This window comes from Protopterus annectens, chromosome 2.part0 (genome assembly GCF_019279795.1).
Source record: "Protopterus annectens isolate FY-2018-M chromosome 2.part0, PAN1.0, whole genome shotgun sequence".
Lineage (NCBI taxonomy): Eukaryota > Metazoa > Chordata > Ceratodontiformes > Protopteridae > Protopterus > Protopterus annectens.
The window spans coordinates 1435341687-1435364462 of record NC_056728.1 but is presented as its reverse complement, the minus strand read 5'-3'; the positions used below and the strand labels follow the sequence as shown (position 1 = coordinate 1435364462).

Below are 22776 nucleotides of genomic sequence, written 5' to 3'. Positions count from 1 at the left end.
ATTTAGTCAAACATGCCATTAATCTAACCATTCTGAATGAGATCATATTAAGGTGGGGAATAGGAATTTTGCCCTTTCTCCACTGTAGCGCAATCTCGGAAATGGTATATATAATTAGTGGTGGGTGCGCGGGGTTGATGATCAGCATTTCCGATGAAATGCCATTCAGTGATGTGTATATTCGATGAAGTAATATAGACCCAAGGGTTGTATAAGGAGAAAAAAATTGTTGTGCATTAAATGGTGGCTTTTATTGTTCCACTATTTTGACTGAGTCTGATGATTTATGCACTTGTAATTTGTCTTCCTTGCTACGTTGTAATCTGTCTTCTTTGGAAAGGTTCAATGGATATAAAAAGTGCACACCCCCCTGTTAAAATGGCAGGTTTTTATGATATAAAGATTGAGACCACATTAAATCATTTCAAAACTTTTCTCACCTTTAATGTGACTTATAACCTGTACAATTCAATTGAAACAAATCTGTTAGAGGAAAAACATAAAAAATAAAAAAAAAAAACATACACTACAATGGTTGCATAAGTGTGCACACCCTTAAACTAATACTTTATTGTGTGTGCACACCCTTAAACTAATACATTGTTGAAGCACCTTTTGATTTAATTACATCATTCAGTCTTCTTGGGTACACACCTGCCATCAATTAAAGAGACTCTGATTAACCCCAAATAAAGTTCAGCTGTCCTAGTAGGATTTCCCTGACATTTACTCAGTTGCCTGCTACAGCAAAAGCAATAGTTCACAGAAAGCATACAAAGCATCAAAAGGATCTCATTGTTGAAAGGTATCAGTCAGGAGAAGGGTACAAAAAATTTTCCACAACATTGGATATACCATGGAACACAGTGAAGACAGTCGTCAAATACTTGAGAAAATATGGGACAACAGTGACGTTGCAAAGAACTGGATGTCCCTCCAAAATTGATGAAAAGACGAGACAAAAACTGGTCAGTGAGGCTGCCAAGAGACCTACAGCAACACTGAAGGAGCTGCAGGAATTTCTAGCAAGTACTGATTGTGTGGTACATGTGACAACAATCTCCGGTATTCTCCATATGTCTGGATTATGAGGTAGGGTTGCAAGATGGAAGCCTTTTCTTACACAGAAAAACATCTAGGGCCAGCTAAAGTTTGCAAAGCAATACATCAAGTCTCCACAAAACATGAGGGAAAATGTGTTATGGTCTGATGAGACCAAGGTTGAACTTTTTGGCTACAATTCCAAAAGGTACGTGTGGTGCAAAAACAACACTTCACATCACCAAAAGAATACCATCCCCATGGTGAAGCATGGTGGTGGCAGTATCATGCATTGAGGTTGCTTTTCTTCAGCTGAAACTGGGGCTTTAGTCAAGCTGGAGGGAATTATGAACCGTTTGAAATCCTAGTCACTTTTGGCCCAAAACCTTCAGGCATCTGCTGGAAAGCTGAAGATGAAGAGGAATTTCTCCTTTCAACACGACAATGACCACAATCATACATCCAAATCAACAAAAGAATGGCTTAACTAGAACAAAATTAAAGTTTTGGAATGGCCCAGCCAGAGCCCAGACCTAAATCCAATAGAAAATCTGTGGGGTGACCTGAAGAGGGCTGTTCACAAGAGATGCCCTTGCAATCTGCCAGGTTTGGTGCATTTTTGCAAGAAAGAGAGGGCAAATAATGCCAAGTCAAGATATGCCATGCTGATAGACTCCTGTGATGCCCATGCCCTGGCCCAGCAATCAAGGATCCTCAATCCTTACCACTAACACCAGTGAAAGGCATCTCACATAGGAGGAAAGGATAACAAATACACACAGTAAAGTGCAATTTCCCTTAAGAGCACACAGAGATCACAGTCAGTCTGGGGATGGTTGCTCCCTTGCTCTCTAGGTCCTCAATAAGACTCCCCACTGGCACAGCTATAGGGTCCAGATCTCAGCCTAGTGGGCAAGCTAAAACCTCCAGCACCCTCTCTGTCCAACCAGTGCTACTTGTCTCTGCCCAACTAGCTGACACACACACACACACACACACACACACACACACACACACACACACACACACACACACACACACACACACACACACACACACACACACACACACACACACACTTAGAGAAGAGTTTATACAACCACACATACACTCCTGCGGAAGGCTGGCACAGGTTCTCAAGCTGTGCTCTTTTTTGCCAGACTATACAGTAGTACCAGCTGCCACCACCCATTAATATTTATCATATACTCAAAGGCCCTTAAAAGGGTGTCCAATTATTACTGTGCAATATTATTATCTAATTGGTAGTATAGTCCAGGGCTAAAGCTATTGAAGTGGCTTTGTACAATTTATCAAAGGCATGCAAGTACTCTAAAGAGCTTAAATTATCTCTACAAAAACAGCCACAGTTGAAAGGGTTTAAAATATTTAATAATAAATAGTCAAAACACAAGACAATACTTTTTACTACACAGTGCTAGTCAAGAGTTCAGAGATCACAGATAAATAGTTAAAATAATTCAGTAGTACAGTTCTGACATTACAGAAAAAACACTTAGTCTAATATTTCTAGTTTCTAGCTATTTCTAAGAGAAAACACAAGTCTAAGATAAACTTACATATAGAGCAGGATGGTCAAGATGAAAATGCTTAATTCTCTCTGATTTTCTCTGTTTTTAAAATTACATTCCTGGTTCACATTACATCATTTTTCACACTTCCTTGGGTTACATTACATCATTATTCACATTTAACTGGGTTCCCAGGCTAACAGAAACTACATTTACATTCTTCACCTCTGGGCAGAAACCAGAGCAATAAAGGACATATATGCATGCAAATTCTGGCCATTAACTCTGGCCTTAAAACAATAGGCAGGATGCCCCACTCTAGACTCACTGGCTCCGAGTTCTAACATCAAAGGGTCACAACATGGTTTACTTGGTCAGTAGAGTGCACTGTTGTTACATTTTTTTCCAGTTCCACATGTAACACTGTTTTTACCATTTAAGACAACAAGCCTTTGGTTTACATTAATATTTACAGATGACAGAATTATCTCTAAAATTCTATCTGGCTAGGCTGGCAGCCTTCACCTATCTTCACAACTCGTACCCAAGAAGACTGAATGCTGTAATTAAATCAAAAGGTGCTTTAACAAAGTATTAGTTTAAAGGTGTGTACACTCATGCAACCAACGTATTGTATGTTTTTTATTTTTTATATTTTCCCCTAACAGATTTGTTTGTTTTTTAATTGAATTGTGCAGGTTATAGGTCACATTAAAAGTAGGAAAAGTTTTGAAATTATTTATTGTAGTCTAATTTTTTATATCACAAAACCTGGTATTTTAACAGGGGTCTGTACACTTTTTATACCCACTGTACATTTCTAATAGTGACCTTCTGACTCTGTGCAGTATTTTGGGCACAGGCTATCTGTTCCCAACCTTAAGACATTACAATATTGCATATAAACAGAACAGACTCTAAACTGATGCACTGTAATAGCAAATATTAATTAAATATAATAATGGCTAACATTTTCAATTTAAAACATTCCTATTTACTCAACATGCAGAAAGATGTGGTTGGTATAATTTATAACCATGTTGCCGGTGTGAAATTTGTAAAAGTCTACCATCTCTTGCTTTTCAATGGATTAGTGATAGAGTCATGGCAATACAATGGCTGGTTGTTGTACTGGGATAATGAACAAGGAAAACCATTATCTCACTTTAGCAAACAGTGAATAATCCAAAAGTATAGCACTTCATCTAAAAAATATCTATTAAGAATCAGTATAGTACACTGAATCTTTTATTCTTTTTATTTTCAAATTCAGGAATAAAATCTAATAAAATATCACTTTTTCTTAAGATTTATAAGACGATCCTTATGAGTAAGGCAAGAAACTTAACAAACTGCATGAATTCAAAACAATAACATGTTTAGAACAAGTTACAATTACAGCTCACCTTTGCAATTGTTGTGACGTGTTACATATTGGTTATAATAAAACAAAAGCAGGTAGAATGAAGGGGTATGAGAATAAACAGTAATGTTTGTTTAAACATGATTAATAATATAATTACTGCCAAGCTTGTTATTGCTTAAGTAAACTGCTATGTATTCTTCCCTTAACACATCACATTCACATCTTTTATTTCTTAATGTCTTTTAATGCTTAGAGTAATGCAGCCATTGTGTTTAGTCTAATAGCTCAACATGTATAGAATAGCATTGTCATACTGCAGACACTAGCTGTCCACCAGTTTAGTAGAGAAGGTATTGACCTTGATCTAATAATTAGTTTCAGGATTAGCTGCTGATGTCAAAACAAGGTGAAGCAGTAGGGGACAAGAGAATGGGTGAAGCTAATTGGATGGAGTGAGGCTACATCAGGGCCTGGTCAACTGTGAACATGGCTGCAGTGTTAAATAAATATCTGGTCACAGACCAAAATGCACTGAAGTAATCTATTATCTTTGTACTCATAAACCTATGAGTGTACTACATTCTGGTGACAAATTCCATTTTTTGAGCCACAAAGGAATATAGGCAAATGTCATATTAGTCAAAATTGTCTTTAAGTCACATTCAGCCACTAGTAGACAAAGTATGCTATCTTCTGATAAAAGGAGCAAGGCATTGCCCCAGGAAAAGTAACAAAATACTGTGCACCATTTCACTTTCTCAGAGAAAACACTGGGGGCCATATTCAATAAAGCCTACACTAAGTGTACACTAAGTGCACACTGTTCTGAGTGAGTACACACACACCTTCCTCCAAATTTTAGTTTTCCTACTGATATTCTTGCAGCTTTAAATATTGGTAGGGATTCATAAAGGTTACCACAAAGTGTAGACTACATGTAAACATAGTGTAATTTTTCTGAGTGGCTAGAAAGCACAAAAAGTGTGATAAGAATGTTATTGAATACATATCATGTATACTTAGTGTAGGCTTTATTGAATCTGGCCCTGGGTCTGATGCATAATCAGTAGATAATCTGAGTCCTCTGGTTCAGGTTATGGGGACGGTAGCTTCGGAGCCAAAAGAAGAGACCCAGAGAATCCAGTTTGAAAGGCAGTTATAGAAGATACCTCCTTTTCCAGGCCTTAAAATAGGGGTATACTGGTTTTCACATTTGTGAAAAAAAAAGCATTCTGAGTTTTTCTTTAGAATGAACTACATTGACAATGGTTATGAATGAACACATAATGAAGCTTTTCCAAAGTCTGCTATTTTTTGAAGAAATAGAAGTGAAATTCAGAAATACAGTGCTTATCATGCAAAGCCAATAACAAGGTTAAGCACCAAATTGGCCAGTATCCAGTTTGCAGTTTGGTCATTACCCAAACTACAAAAAGACATTGCAAAGGGACTGCTGTAAAACACTTAATTGCCCCCTTCTGCAACATTTTAACCCAGGAGTTTCAAAGTCTTACCTCACAGTAATTAAGTTATTCTGGGATTTAAAACACTCAGGGAATGTAAAGTATTGCCATTATATGTAATATTCAGGGGGGTGTGGCATAAGGAGTTATCATGGGTGCAAGCTTTTGATGAACCCCGATGAAGGTACAGTGTTTCATTCAAGTCACAAATACATCCCTGAGGGATAAAAGCAAGTTGGATTTCAAATGACTTCAGTTTGAACAAAAAGTGCTTCAAACTAAAATTTCTTTTGTTGCCCCATTGCAAGATGACAGAATTAATCAGCTTCAGTTGAGAAGCTGTATCTGAAAGTAAAGACATACTGATCAGTAATCCCTAAATATAATAATTTAAACTGGTTTTAACCAAATAGTTTGTTGGAAATTCCAGTACTATGTGTTCTGTTATTAAATCACCATTTTGCTAACAGTATAGTCCTGGTTTACTGGGTATTAAAATTAATTTCTAATTGTTATTTTAAATTACTGTGTGTGTCTTTCGGCTTTTCCCGGTTAGGGGTCGCCACAGCGGAACTCCGGTCCGCTAATGATTGGCAGTAGAGTTTTACATGCTGGCTTGCCGGGCCTAACGCACAACCTTGAACGAAGGAACGCCCATTCACGCATGTCGTCACACAGTAGACGCTTTAACTGAGAATCGAACGGGCAACGTCTAACTGTGAGGCGACAACGCTACCGCAGCACCACCACCGCGTATATTTTTACTGATAAATAAAATGACTGCTGCTTCATCTTTGGCTAATATGCATGACATATAAATGTGCAGCCATTTGACTTATGAAGGGCAGTTCTCATATGTTGTTATAAATATAATGTAAAGTTACATTATAAATTATCTGTTTTACAGATATAAAGTGGCTGTTTATTTGGATGTAGAAAAAACTGTATGCAGAACTATTGCATTCCAAGCTAACATTAATGTGCTTCAAGGTAAACATATGCAGTGCTTATATACAACATACCCTTTCATGCTATACTGGTCTCCACTGCACACTCAGACATACTATGTGCATATTGTTTTTTTTGTTGTTGTTTTTCTTTCCGCTTTTCCCGGTTAGGGGTCACCACAGCGGAACTCTGGTCCGCTAATGATTGGCAGTCAATTTTTATGTGCTGAGGTGCCAGCCCGACACCCATTCAAACTTACATAAACATGGATCACAGCTTTACTTGCTGTTGTCCTGCAACAATCCTTTTACTGCTCTCTTCCCTTCTGTTTCACTGTCAGATGTACTGTATCTTCCTAGCAATGTGTCACCATTTTTCTGCTGCATAACAGTTAACCCCCATGATGTTACTCATGCTCAACCCTACTCTCCTGCCCCTAGTATTTGATAGCTCCTTTACAAGCATATCTTGCCCTTAGTTACGACATCTTACAGAAGATGCACTGGGTCTTTTTATATCTGTCTTTCCAGGCACTTCTTTACCATGGAGATAATCATTGAGTATTTACACCTTTAAATTCACTAGCAGTGAAAATTTGCATTTTAGCCAGGTAGAGGTTATCACTTGGTAGCCTGTAAGTGACACAATGTAGTGATATGGCTTTTAAGTGTGGAACTCAACCTTGGACCCTTTTGAAATATTGTTATTCACATCCCTGTCTTTCTCATATACTGCCCACTGAATACCTAAAGAAGACCAACTGAGTGAGTCCCTCATCAGATGTAAAAATGACCATTTATAGGGATGTTTCTTCTCAGACAGAATTGAGATCTGCATTATCTCTGAATGCTTGGTAAGGACTTTGATAAAACATTATATTTCATTCCTTATTTAGTAACAACAAGACAAATGGATAGGTAGCAATAACCTTCTGCTTCTCAGAAATGACACCTGGTCAATAATTGGTGGCTCTGCCTATTGCATCTGGCCCTACCTGGCTAGCTATTGAAAGCATTCTTATAAGAAAGTAGCCTTTGCTACTGATGTGTCTTACAACCCCCCCCCCCACTCTTAGTACAAGTTCTCCAATATCCCAAGGCACCAGCAGTATGCAGGCAACAGTAGAGTAGTGTTCCATGACTTTTACACCAGCTTGTCCATTGATCTCTTACCCCAGTGACCCTTTGTCTTGCTGTACCAGCTTGTCCCTTTGATTTCTTGCACCACTGACCCCTGCTCTTGCTGCACCAAGTTGTCTCATTGATCTCTTACCCCACTGACCCCTGCTGTTGCTGCAACAGCTTGTCTCTTTGATCTCCTACCCCACTGACCCATGGTCTTGCTGTACCAGCTTGTTCTTTTGATCTCTTACCCCACTGACAGCTGCTCTTGCTGCACCAACCTGTCCCATTTATCTACTACCCCACTGGTTCCTACTCTTATTGCAGCTAAACCTTGCAGAATTAGTCAGCTGCAAATTCCTCAAATGACATATCTCATCTTTTGATTATTCCAGCAAGACACAATGTGCATTGTGATCTGTTTTTTTTTTCCTAAGCTTTTAATGCTTTGTTTGTAAGTAACCTTCCTCAGTTAACTCATTGTCTCATCCAGGGGTGTCAAGTTTCCTGTCAGTCCTTGGCTATACTGCCCATTTGTCAAAAGCAGCTGGCAGTGTCAGATCTTGCTGCAGTAGGTTTGACAGATTCTGCAACCAGTTCTAGCTAGAAATTAATGTGACATTTCACAAAAAGGCAAAATGTTGTGCAGTAACTCTCAATCACCAGATAGTGCAAAGAACTAATGGACTTTTACATACATCATACTTTATTGTATATAGAACTCAATTTAGCAGACTAAAATAAAGAAAACACATTTTCTGATGGAAAAATGATATTAGAATGTTGATATCCTTTAAAAAATACCCAATTATTTCCTCAATTGGTGTTTGCTGCCGACCTTTGCTGTACATGTCCACTTGGTTACTTAGCTTCCAGTATTCCTTTGCTAAGGGAAAATAACCTTCATTCTGTTGTGGACTTGCAATTTTAATTTACAAGACAGAAAATGTGTATAATTAAGATGTGATCCAGTAGCAGTGAAATGTTTTTTTTGTTTGTATATCACATCTGATCTTTGGCAGTTTATTAATAAGCAGTGTGTGTACAAGATAATATCCAGCTTACCATCTCTGCTGTTATTGAAATAACACATAAAATACATAATCATACTTAATCTTGTTATATCAGTTATTGGTAGTCAACTCTATTGATGAACTTTGTTTTACTTCCCCACAAATCTGTGCTACTGTTTATGTGGTATATTATGCTTTATTTATTTATTTATTGTCGCCATATTAAACAAATACCTCCTCCATATACATACAGCATTTTACAAAAGATCTCTATCATTTCTGACATCTGGATCCACATCCTTTTTGAGCGTTTTTACATTTCCTTTCCAAATGCAAAAAACAATCCATCTTAACTCCCTTAGATACTTACACATAAACTAACATCACATTTTAACTACTGAAGTCTTTTGCCATAATTTCTTGAACATGTTCACTACATTTGACAGAAAACTAATTTTTAAATGTTTCTGCTCACTGGCCTTTTTACCTGACTGCTGATTGGATAATGACGATGATGGGCTGCTCTTGTACTTTAGTTGTCTTCTTCATATTGCTCAGCCACTTGCATTTATTATGTGGTCTTCTATAGTAATAACTCACGCCTGGGTGTGGGTAATGCGGGATTTACCCACGGTTGGCATGGTTTGGACCCGAGGGCGAAGCCCGAGGGACCAAACAAAGACAACCGTGGGTAAATCCGCATTACCCACACCCAGAACTGGGTTATTGCTATTATACTATGACATTATTTAAGAAAAGAAATAATTACTTTTCTTAAATAATGGCATTGTATAATGCCTCTTTGCTGCCCTTCCGCAGCTGTCTGGTATCCGCAGCAGTTCTGATGTACTGCGCATGCCTACGCAGTACATCAGAGTTGTGGCCAGCAACGGAGAAAGCAAGATCTCCATTGCTTTTTACTGTTTTGCTAGGTTTAATGGGTTTAACATAGCGAGACAGCTTTAAAATAAGCAACGGAGATGTCCGTTGCTTATTTTAAAGCTGTCTCGCCATGTTAAACCCATTTAACATAGCGAAACAGTAAAAAGCAACGGAGATCTTGCTTTCTCCATTGCTTTTTTTTTTTTAAACCTGTCTTGCTATGTTAAATGGGTTTAACATAGAGAGACAGCTTTAAAATAAGCAACGGAGATCTCCGTTGCTTATTTTAAAGCTGTCTCTCTATGTTAAACCCATTTAACATAGCGAGACAGGTTTAAAAACGGAGAAAGCAAGATCTCCGTTGCTTTTTAAGCTATGTTAAAGGAGTTTAACATAGCGAGACAGCTTTAAAAAAAGCAATGGAGATCTCCGTTGTTTTTTTAAACCTGTCTCGCTATGTTAAACTCCTTTAACATAGCTTAATAGTAAAAAGCAACGGAGATCTTGCTTTCTCCGTTGCTTTTTTTTTTAAAAAGACTTATACTAATGGAAAAAGTCCGGGCGACCGGACCTTTTTCCATTAGTATAAGTCGATTTACAATGTGCACGCTGGCCAATCAGCGTGCACGTTTTGGAATATTAATGGGGGGTCATGGTATAATAACCATTAACCACCAGAATTAACCTGGCCATCTCTGCTCTACCTGGCATAACCCTTAAGCTCGTTTTTACTTGCTGTCCTTTGAGATATTTTTTCTGACTTTGTTATATTATAGTATCACATTTTAATGAATCTTAGACTTTCATATAAACAGTTAGTGAAATAACTTTACATAATACAATTCTTTCTAAGCACTTACCTTGCATAATATGATAACTGTAGAACATCTGAATAACATACTTTGGCAGCACTGATAGGGATAGCAGTGGCAAATAATCCATACTAGAATGACTTCTTACTCGGTGTTTTCCATTAAAAAGGGAATAACAGGTGCTTTAAAATTATGTGGTATACTTCCCTTACCTTACAGACAAAAAAATGTATGTTTCATAAGGATCACAGCAACTGGTAGAATTTAGGAAGTTCAACCTGAATGATGCGTTAACTAACTATACTATTGCTTTCTTATGACTGCTACACCTCACAGCCCAAATGGCTGCCATAAAAGCAGAAGACAGTAAAATAAGTTAAAGTAAGAAGGCATATTAACTAATGCGTCAAACTGTTTTATAAATAGCCCAGCAACTGTCAGTCAGGTATGTTTCTTTTTCATAAACAGTTAACAGTTATATCACATAATTCATGCTCATGACATAATGAGGCGTGTCTACAGTATGTCTCTTTCTGCAGATAATACAACTCATACATTTGAGATGTGTGTGTTTACCAAATAATGTGTATCTGTGTGCGTGTCTGTGTGTGTATATATATATATATATATATATATATATATATATATATATATATGTATACACACACACACACAAGGGTCTACTTTCAGAAAGTCGATTTTCATATGGCCGAGACCATATGATCGACTTTCGAAAAGCCGACCATGTAAACTAAACACATCAAACACTTACCTTAAACTGTTAGCAGGGGGGCTCTGCCCCCCCCCACGTAACTTAAATATACCAACTTCAAGATCGCACTGCAGTGTGGAAAAAATAAATTTTCCTATTCTGCACTATACGGAGATAGCATTTCCCCATGTTCGGCTTTTCGAAAGTCGATCATATGGTTTCGGCCATATGAAAGTTGACTTTCTGAAAAGCTGATCATGTGAAGGGGACCTATAAATATATATATATATATATATATATATATATATATATATATATATATATATATATATATATTTGTAAAAGGAGGATTACTACAGGTTATCAGCCAATAGTACCTGCTATCACTAGGTAGCAGCATCAGCAATTTCAAATGAGATCTCACACTTAAAGATTTGTTCTTAATATGGAGGCATTCACCACCATAAGGCATTCCCTGAATTAGTGCTGCATATGCTTTTTATCAGTATGCAACAGAAATTAACTACTTCTTTGAGATATACAAATTAAATCGATTGTTTCCATGACTATCCCTCTGTCAGCCAATTCCAAATGTATTAATGTGTATAGATGTGATGCAGTGATCTCTAATTCCTTTATTTGGTGTTCGCTAAAAGGAAGATCTACCTGACACCCTTCTTTTCCATGTGAAATCATGAAGTAAATCACATAACCTATATAATAATAATAATAATAATAATAATAATAATAATAATAATACCACATAGCTGGTAGTCTACTTAATGCCAAAAATGTGATAAGAGACCTTGGGACACAGGTGGACAGTAGTCTCTCCTTTGATAATCACATCGCCACAGTGGTCAGGAAATCCTTCTACGTGGCTCATCTCATCACAAAAGGATTCTCACCCAGAAAAAAAGAGGTCATTGTTCCCCTCTACTCATCACTCATTAGACCCATTATAGAGTACAACGCCCCTTTTGGTATGTACCTCACAAGACATCTACAATAACTGGAAAGACCACAGAAATACCTCACAAAGAGGATTACTGGCCTCAAACATATGCCCTATGCAGACCGTCTCAAAAGACTACAGCTTTACTCCATCGCATATCACCTACTCAGGGGCGATCTCTGCCTAACATACAAAGCTATGTAAAACCAAGAGCTGTTGGAAATGCTCCACTTAAAGAAATCCCAATCCCTCCGAGCTACACACTCTAGGGACCTTAACCTTGTCACCACAATAAACAGAACATGCTGGAGGGATAGATTCCTGTCCCAGTGACTTCCCATACTCTGGAACAGACTACCTATCTATGTCAAACAGAGCTCCTCATTAGCACTCTTCAAGAAAAATCTTGATGATTGGATGGGAAATGGGAAATTCACCCCGGGGATCACTTCTGTGGCTCTGCTCGACAGGGGCACAGGAAAATAATTTTCTTGGGTGGCGAAAGCCAGGGTACATTTTTTGGCTAGGCTTGTATGGGCCCCAGGGCCGATAGCCTAGTGCCTACCTATGAACCTAATAATAGTAATAATAATAATAGATAACAATAATAACTTAGAACCATTAACACACCACTGTCACTCATCTCATAGCCTTACCAAATGATGGGACATGTAGACAGATAGATAGATAGATAGATAGATAGATAGATAGATAGATAGATAGATAGATAGATAGATAGACAGTCAGACCATACCACGTGGCACAAATGGAATAGTTGATAACCAGTTTAAAAAATAAAACACAGTCACGGCCAGCTCTGTGGTACAGCAGTTAAAGACCTGTTATACCTTGGCAGTCCTGGGTTCAGTTACTTCTTTAGCCCCAGCAGGATCTGACGAGGAAATTGATGATGCTTGCCTGCTTGCATATCTTAGGGAGTGTGCATGGGGTACATGCCTGTGGTACACACCTTATGCTAGGCTCCACAATGGAGGCCACAGATCTCACAGAGGCACTTGATGCAAAGGAAGTGGATCCTTTGTGGATGATGTCACTAATGGAAGTGAGTGGCTTCTCTAATAAAGAACCATTCTGTACCCTCACTTGGAAGTTGGCTGGCATGTGCTGGGGATAATGTAGGCATAAAAGAAAAAAATCCGCTTGTAGGGTTTCACAAATTGGTGTTAGGTAATTGGTCCAGTAGGCAATTAGGAGCCTAGCCAGTACAAAAGCCACTACTTGCTTCCCTATATATATATGGGCCTGCGAGGACAGCATAGAGGTGAATTTACTGATTCCCAACTGCTCATCCATGTTGACATAAAAAAAGTTGGGGGCTACTTTGTTTGATAAAGTAGGCATTTATTTCATGGTAAGATATGCTCTGGGAGTGATATCAGTTCCAAAAATAGTTCTATTTATTTTGTAATTTAGATTCAGGAGCTTAAAACAGGTGTTGTCAGTATTATTTTTAATATGAAAGAGGTCTAACATGATTGGAACATTTATTGCATTTTAGCCAAGTAGAGGTTATCACTTGTAAGTGACACAGTATAGTGATATGGCTTTTAAATGTTTTGTGCAATTTTAGGAAATCATGCTTGAGATGTTCTTGGTCAGGAGTTGTTATAGTTTCTTGAGTCATGTAATATATTCATATAGGTATATGCCGAAGGGGGCAATGTGTCCTATTATAGGATAGTTTTGGAGGAGAAGAGGGGGTGAAACTCTTCCTAGAATCTGGAGAATATTCATTTACTAATTAGTTGGACTACATAGAAGGATTTCATAAGAATAGCTGATAAATAGATAGATATCAAAGATTTATTTGCCAGTGAACATGCTTAGACTTCTACTGAAGGTGTTATCTTTAAGTGGTATGATATTTATGTGGTAGGCAAAGTGGTGCTCTTTTCAATTGTTCAGTTAGCTTTGTTTCAATATTTTGCTTGGTTAACCAGGCAACATATATCACAGCTTGTATGGAACAAGGCAGTCCATAAAGCTAGAGCTGCAAGCAGGATTAACGCTGTAATGTAATCAGCATGGTTGACATTAATGAGTTAAGTGGGTAGGTTTGGCAGTACTACCAGCATGTGGGATAGTATCAAAGGCCTTAGCAAATCCAGATATGTTATACATACTAACTGCCCATTATGCAGTGCTTCAGTTTTCCTCTCAGTGAAGACCAGAAGCTTTAATAGACAGAACATACCTTTCACAAACCAAAATTATAAGGATTCGACCACCATCTTTATTTATAAGTTCCACAGTAATAAGTTCCATTACTTTACAAGTAAAACTGCTGAGGCAAATTGCAAAGCCAGTTAAGAACTGAATATCACCACCTCTTTCAAAGATAACCATAAAACCTTACCTATGTTATCAATTTCAGGAGTAGCACTCAGTGGTGTACTGAGCTGATCTCAAATGGGACCACCTAACTGTGACCCTGAGAATATATTCAATATAGTCACAGACAAATTTAGCTCCAACTTTTTTACAACTCTCCCCCATGCATCTCAACTATTCAGAATTTCACAGAGTATCCAATCTTTTTACTTCATATTTTTTGTCCATTTCCATTTAAAGTTGTGGCTTTCTGTCAAATCACTGAGGACTGAAGTCATTACATAATGATAGACATTTGAGTTATAGACTTCATATCCTTCAGAAAATGCATACTAATGCAAAGTCTGCTATTCTAGTAAATCTCAGTGCTTATAAGACAAACATTTAAAAGCTGTCCATGATTTTGGTTCTATGCCCCTGTCACTCTTGGCTTCATCCAGAATTGTTGCACTAAGAAATTGAAAGAAATACTCTCTTCCCTTATCACTGCCTGGATGACACTGTGGCCAGACTGTCACCTTATGAAAGAGAAAGAGTAGGTGAGAGCAGCTGTGGTGATGGTCTGATGGTCATCAGGACCAGATGTTAAAGAATACAGCAGAAAAAATAAATAAATAAAACATAGATACTGCAGAGTTATTGCAAACAGATACCAACTTAGACTGAAAATGTTTTCCCGACTGTTGGCTTTCTAGACAAGAAGAAAGTCAGGAAGTGATGCCATGAGGCAAAAGCAGCTGCCAGTGGTGATACAGTATACCTTTCAAAACTGAACAGGAGTTGTCATGTCCAAGAAAGAGTAGTGTCTGCAGTTTATTTTGGAACTGAGATTGTGGTATGTGCCTTTTAGCATTCTGTCACGATGTCTGACATGAGAAATGTTATAGCAAATGTCCATGTACTAATTATACACCATATCATTAGAAAATATATGCAACTGCTATGTGCATGACAGAGTCAGAAATCAGAGCAGAATAAGTGAAACGTACTCTTTGCAGGAGCAGCTCATTGTACTATGCTGCTTGGCTGCAGCCCCAGTGATTTCAAAGTTAACTTAAAACATTATAATAGTTTTATGTTTAATTCTTACAAAATAGTTGATTTTCCAATTAAGGTACTTAACACATGAAGAGTTACATAGTGCTCTTGCACAGAATTCCATTTTCCATTTTAAAAAGTTACCTTATTTAGCTAGGCTGTTTTTTTTTTTTTTTAACAGCCCAGCATTTAGATGTACTCCCCTATAATGAAGAAGGAGATTACCCTTCTCTTGCTCTTGTAAGTGGGTATTAACAGCACTTCAATGGAAGCTAGCTAGACTGCTTTAGAAAAAGCAGAAAGCAGCCATTTCCCATTGACTCAAGCTGTGTTAAGTGACTGATGCCTAAAACAACCTAAGAATCAAAAATGGAAAAGGTTGGACTGTAATGGAGCAAGTTATATGGACCCATGCAAGAATGGGGCTGTAAAAAAAACTGTGTGCCCATAAATGTGTGTGTGTGTGTGTGTGTGTGTGTGTGTGTGTGTGTGTGTGTGTGTGTGTGTGTGTGTGTGCACATGTGCGTGTTTTATTTTTATTTTTATTATTATTATTATTATTATTATTATGGTTCCAAAATTACCTCTCTGATTGCCATCAAGCAGTCAAATGGCAAGATGATCTCTCCTGTCTGCCTCCCATAACAGTAAGTGTTCCGCAAGGGTCAGTACTTGGGCCTCTACTCTTCTCGGCTCTCACTGATAATCTGCACACGGCAACTAACCTTGCTACTATAATACAATATGCAGATGACCCCACTGTCATCTGTGCTACACCCACCCTAACACAACTACCAGAAATTACCAAAAGATCTTTCATTGCCATTGAATGTTTCCTAAATAAATATCACCCCAAACTAAACCCCAACAAAACTAAACCAATGCTATTCCCCAACAACTATCACAAAACAAACTACCTCAACCAAGACTTTAAAATCATCTCATCCATTCACACACTAATTGAACCCATCTCAGAAAATAAGCTACTAGACGTGACTATTGATGATGTTAAAATTCAACAAGCATATATCAAATGCAATCAAAAAGAACCATGCTAAATTAAGTTATGTTTATAGAATAAAATCTTACTTAACTAATTGTTCCATACAAGCAATCACCAGGACCCACCCACTATCCATCCTATTCTATCCCTCCCCTATACTCATGAGCCTCAAGAAAACTGACTTATGCAAACTTGAAACATGCTACCACAAGATGGCCAGATTTGCTGCCAACCTGCCCTACAGAACCCATCACTGTCTTGCTCCAAAACAACTCAAATGGCTAGGATTTCCTAACCTCTTAACCTTAAACCAACCTACTCTATAGTATACCTACCAGACAAATGTCCAGCCATACACAACCTAGTTCAAATACACCTCAACAACAGGACCCTGACATCCTCCGAAAAACTACTGTTAAGGTTACAAAATCAAACAACAGCTTCAGAGACTCGCTATATTTTAATAACATCTCTAAAGCATGGAACTCTATCCCTCAGAACATATTAAACACAACCAACCCAGCACAGTTCAAAAACCTCCTAAAGATCCATCTAAATAACAACTGGTTATGCTCCTGCTCCTTTCCCCAGACTGAACTTACTTGACATCTCCCCACCTTTTCTCACACTCTTGTTCTTTTTCCACTTATATCTTGGATGTATATATAACTTTTGACAAAATAATTATAAGTTCAAATGTTATTGGACAAACATTAGTGAATTGCAGTTCCATTGTATAGAATGCTTAATTTATGATCTGTATAATTCTTCTGCTCTGTTAACTTTTGTACTGCGATACTGTGTGTTCTTATGTGTTTTTATGTGGAGCTTTTCTCCCCAGGCCTCTACTGAAAAAGCCCATTTAGCCTAGTTGGGCTTCCCCAGTAATCAAATGTTAAATAAATAAATTATTATTATTATTGTTAAATAATACTTCGCTATGCTGTGTTACTGTGATCTCTTTATAAGTAACTATCACCCACCAGTTTACCTACTGCATATTTTTGGAAAGTGGGAGGAAACTGGAACATCCATTGAAAACTCATATGGATACAGTGAGGACAAGAAGCCCCAAAAATACTACCCCAGATAAGAACCAAATGGGACAACCTAGTACTGTGAGTCAGCAATGTTTACTGTACCTGACATTTTAACAATTGTCACACTTTGAACAACGATATGGGTACATGGTAACAGAAAACACACCATTGCAAACATTGTTCATTATTTTCATACATTATACAGGTTTTCATTTTAACATTTAATCAGTTCACTGTGCTATAAATTGCTCAAGTCCTGCCTTTCTTTATACCTCATTTACTGAACATTATTTTGCACATTTTGTTCCTGCAAAATCTGTTTTTTTTTTTCTATGTAATTTTCAGTTTTCTAAAGATCCAACCTCCAGTTCTGTCTTTAGAAATATTCTGCCCTTCAATTACAGTTGGTTTAGATTTTGATATCCATAAAAATGCCCGAGGACCGACAACAAAAAAAAAACACAGGACAAGAGCAAATGTAGAACATCACTTTTTCCTTTAAACTTCTTTTTTTGAAGGGGCAAGCCCCCACACCCCCCCTCACACAACTTGTATATGCCAACTTGAGATCGGCATGCCTCTGTGAAAAGAGAATATTTTTAGAAATGGCCGTCTTGAACACTGTATATGTAACATCTTTCAGCCATTCGGTCTGAGTGTTTTGGTACTTGCTGTACTGGGTCTCAACATTTTAAATGGTTACCAATTTAGTAATATGACAGTTGGCTGCCTCAGCAGTGAAAGAAAATGGCTTGGGCTTGCTAGGAGATTCCTGAGGCTTGGAAGCAGACAAATTTGGTATAAGGAACAGACTTCATCTTAGGCTAGCAGGGCAGAAATGCTCAGAGCTGGGCTGAAAAGGGCGATCATGCCTGCTCTGCCTGGTTGACTTCTTTGAGTCAGTCACCAGGACTGTGGATGAAGGTAAGGCAGTGCATACAGCCTACCTCGATTGGGCCAAGGCCTTTGATACCGTTCCTCACTCGGGAATTACTGATAAGCTCACCAAGCTAGGCATCAACCCATATATAACTAGGTGGGTTGCAAATTGGCTCACAGATAGAATACATAGTGTGGAAGTAGCAGACTCCAAGTCAGACTGTCAACCAGTCATGAGTGGAGTCCCACAGGGATCAGTCCTAGGTCCTCTCCTGTTCGGCATCTACTTCTCAGAAGTCCAGGCCAACACAAAGGGACTCTGGCTAACCAAGTTTGCAGACGACTGCAAGCTGGAAGCCATTATTAACTCCCTAAGTGATGCAGACATCTTACAGAAAGGTCTCGCTGAGACCAATGACTGGTATCGAAACCATGGCCTTAAGCTTAACACCAAAAAATGTGTCATCATCCCCTTTGGTAAAAACTCAGTTCCCACTAATTACCACATCGATGGGAGCCCACTGAACACTTAAAGTGTTATAAGAGATCTGGGAACATAGGTTAACAGCAACCTCTCCTTCGACCACCACATTGCCACTGTGGTCAGAAAGACCTATGTGGCCCATCTCATTACCAAAGGTTTTGCATCCTGGAAGAAAGAGGTCATCGTCTCTCTCTACTCTTCCCTCATTAGACCAATCATCGAGTATAAATGCCCCATTTGGCATGTACCTCGCTAGACACCTGCAGCAGCTGGAGAGATCACAAAGAGGATCACAGGCAGTAAACACATGTCCTACACAAACAGACTCAAAAGACTCCAGCTATTCTCTGTCTCATGTCACCTACTTAGAGGTGATCTCTGCTTGATTTACAAAGCCATGTCTGACCCAGCTCTGTTAGAAATGCTATAGCTATAGAAATCTCAATCCCTCCGCACCACATGCTCCAGAGACCTCAACCTCATTACCACAATCAACAGAACATGCTGCAGGGACAGGTTCCACACCTAGAGACTACCCATGTTCTGGAATAGAATCCCCATACATGTCAAGCAGAGCACCTTGCTGACCCTCTTCAAGAGAAAATTTGATGAGTGATGGGCTATAGAAAGTTCACCCCAGGGATCACTCCAGTGGCTGTACTTAACAGAGGCACTGGGAACTAATGTCGGGCAGCATGATGCCAGGGCACGTCTATGGGCTAGACTTGTAAAGGCTCCAGGGCCATTACCTTATTACACACCTATGAACCTATAAGTAAAGGTTTGGTAGGCTACATGAAAGCAACATGCACTGCTCTCAGCGGGAGCTTTGTATGGCAAACTATCAGAGTCGATGATAGAAATCTCATTTGTATTAAATGGAGATGCAAAAATCCATACTGTAGTAGTGGGGAACACATGCTAATGATAAATAAGGCATGTGTAATAACAATGTATGCATATTTCCATTGATTCTGTCACTTGATGTTTCATGTTCACACTTTGTTTATCATATACTGTTTTTTCAGATAAGACTGGGAAGTGTCCAAGCCCTTGTTCATTTTGTCGGTAATCATTCTAGACACATAATGCTTATTATATTTTCCATGGACAAATTCATATTGTGATAACTTAGCCTGTCACTGCTCAGTGAGACCAAAATATTATTAACTGACAGAAAGTTTTACTCTACCCCAGATGTCTAGTCTGTTTGTAGTACTTACAATAAAAGCAGTTATTTTCAGTTTTCAGAATGCATGCAACAGAAAAGGATACTCCTGAAGGTTTCCATATATCACTGAGGTCATGCCTGCTTTGTTAGACCTGCTGCTGAAAATGCATTTAAAGCTTTATTTTTGCTGATCTGTCGTTATTTTTATGCCTGTTAGAGTGTAGCATGGGGAAAAGTATGTAATGAATTGTCATGGCCATTTCTAAGTGTTCTTTTCTAATCCTGTAAATTACTTTGGTGGTCAGAAAGCAAATAAGGGCAGCTATGTGAGCCATGTTGCAAAATAGCTGCTAAATCATATAATGTTTTTTTTCTGCTCTTTCTGTATCACTGCTCATTGTTTACTCTGTGGTTTTATGTATATACAGTGTGACATGTCATTTCTATTTCCTTTCAGAACCCTTGTGATGACAAGCGGCACAAAGACATCTGGTCAAAAGAAAAAAACTGTGAACGTTTACCAAAGTTCCTGGTGATAGGACCGCAGAAAACAGGTGAGAGTTTGCTGATTGATAATAGTTTGAACTGCATTAGCAATTAAAGAGCTGAGGATAACAGATAGCATGTAATCTGTTATATGCAGATGAAAACTGATGATGTGTTGTTATTTTAGTGTGATGATTCATAACATTGCTTATTATAGCAATTTTCTAGAAAGAACATGAGGAAAACAGCTGTTGCAAAGTTGTCTGATAATAGTTAAGAAATGACAGATGTTTAATTTTTGTCTGATTTAATTAAGAGGTTAGTGATTTACTGCCACATCAACTAACTTGTCCAATCATAGCACTGCTGTGTGGCTCGTTATAATCAGACATGCATATTCATATCAAGGAAATTACTAGAGCTTCAAACCAAGTTAATTTCAGGTCTCCACAGGAACATATTTGTGTGTCTGTTTCTCTCTTCTTTCTCTCCCTCTCTCTCTCTTGCTTTCTTTGAGAGACAAATTAGAGGAATGTTTTATTAATTAATCTGATATTTCTTAAAAAACAAAGTTACACAGTAAATGCTTTTTTCATGGTATAAACCCAGAAGGAAAGGGCATAGATAAAACACTTTAGGATCAAAGGGTGGAAGGAACATAACATTCCATTGTGATATCAAGGCATATCTAGCTGGAAGATTCTACCTTACCTGAGACTATAGCAAACCAACATCATTTGATTTAAATCCATCATCTGAAAAGCAGTCAGATGTTCAGTGACAACAGCAAATCACAGGGAGAGGGTAGAAGCACATCATAATTATATGCTAAATGTAGCAGAACAGCACATTCTGACTTTAGAAAACAATAAAGAATGCAGCCAGTGGTAAATCTGAACAGTATTACAGTGGCTGAAATCAGATCTTACGACAGTGTAGCATAAGTAAAAGGTAAGTGGAAAGAGTCAGGGTAGCAGTGTTTCCTACTGTTGGCTACTATCATGCCATTTGACAGACAGAAATCTACAATGGCCTCTCCTTCTTTAACAGGAATAAAGAAGAAGAACGGACCATTCTAGACTTCTGTCTGGCAAATGGCTTTATTGTAGCCAACACATGGTTCACAAAGAGACAGTCACACAGGACATCAAGGGCAAATGGAAGGAGTACTTCCAGGAGCTTCTGAAAGAAGAACCCCCCCCCCCCACAGAAGATTTACTGCCCCAGACATAGCCTATGATGAGGGAAGAATAGGAGCCTACCCTAGAAGTAAGAAAAGGAAATGAAGTCAGGGCATGCAGCAGGGTCAGATGAGGTCACAGCAGATATGATAAAGATGCTGGGTGAGATACAGGAAAAGTGGCTCCTGACTGCACTCATAGCAGTGTGGAGAGAAAGGTGTATCCCATATGACTGGAGAGTAAGTATACTCATGCCAGTGTGAAAGAACAAAGGAGATATCCACAACTGTAGGCAGTACAGAAGTATCAAAGTACTGTCACATTGCATGAAAGTTCTGGAGAGGATGGTTGATAAATGGATACGCAGAGTAGTAGAAAGTAAGATGGGAGATGAGCAATTCAGATTTACATCAGGATACAGCAGAACTGGCCCACTATTTGTAGTGAGACCAATTGTTGAGAAAAAGCTAGATATGAAAGAGTCCAATGGGGCATTCCTAGACTTGAAGAAAGCATATGACAAGGTCCTAAGAAAGCTGATTTGGGCAGTACAACAATGGCTTAAAGTCCCAGAAACATTGGTAGAATTAATGCAGGCTATGTACAAAAGCCCAATGACTCAAGTACGTACAGGTTTTGGTCTCACAGAGGGGTTCCCATTGGGAGTGGGTGTACACCAGGGTTCAGCTCTGAGCCCACTGCTGTTCATACTGGTGATGGATTACATTATCAAACAGGCAGGGGGGACAGATCAACAAAGTTGCTATAGGCAGATGATGTGGCATTACAAGCAGACTCTGAGCAAGAACTTCTGCAAAGGATAGGGGAATGGAATGCACAACTAAAGGCACATGGGATGAAACAAAGTACACTGTGGCAATGGCAGCAAGTTGGGGAAATCAGAAGAAGCTGAAACTGAAATAGAAGCGAAGATAGAAAAACAGGTTAATAGTTTCAAGAATCTCGGAGGGGTGGTTGAGGAGAAGGGAAGTCTGAATTAAGAGGTCAAAGCTAGAAGAATGCCAAATAAGCTAAAAAGCAAGATATACAAAATACTGATGTGACCAGTACTACTGTATGGTATAGAAACCTGACCAGTAAAGACAGAGCAGATGAGGAAGCTAGAGGTGATAGAACTGAAGTGCCTGAGTTGAGTGGCAGGATGCACACTGTGGGCAGATGAAGAAATGAGGACATAACAGCGGAAGCAAAAGTAGCTCCAATTTCAGAAAAACTCAAAGAGATGACTTCTGCATCAAAAGCAAGTTTACTATGTGTCGTGCTATTAATGCAAGCA

General features: G+C 38.5%; 1 protein-coding gene across 1 annotated transcript in view; it reads left to right on the top strand.

Annotated features, from left to right (window-relative positions):
* The window catches only part of LOC122793530 (bifunctional heparan sulfate N-deacetylase/N-sulfotransferase 3-like), a 1344847-nt gene that overhangs the window by 1047409 nt on the left and 274662 nt on the right, over positions 1-22776 (top strand). Inside the window, exon 12 of the mRNA XM_044061660.1 lies at positions 20270-20366. Coding sequence (XP_043917595.1) covers positions 20270-20366 — 97 coding nt within the window. The remainder of the gene's footprint in view (positions 1-20269; positions 20367-22776) is intronic.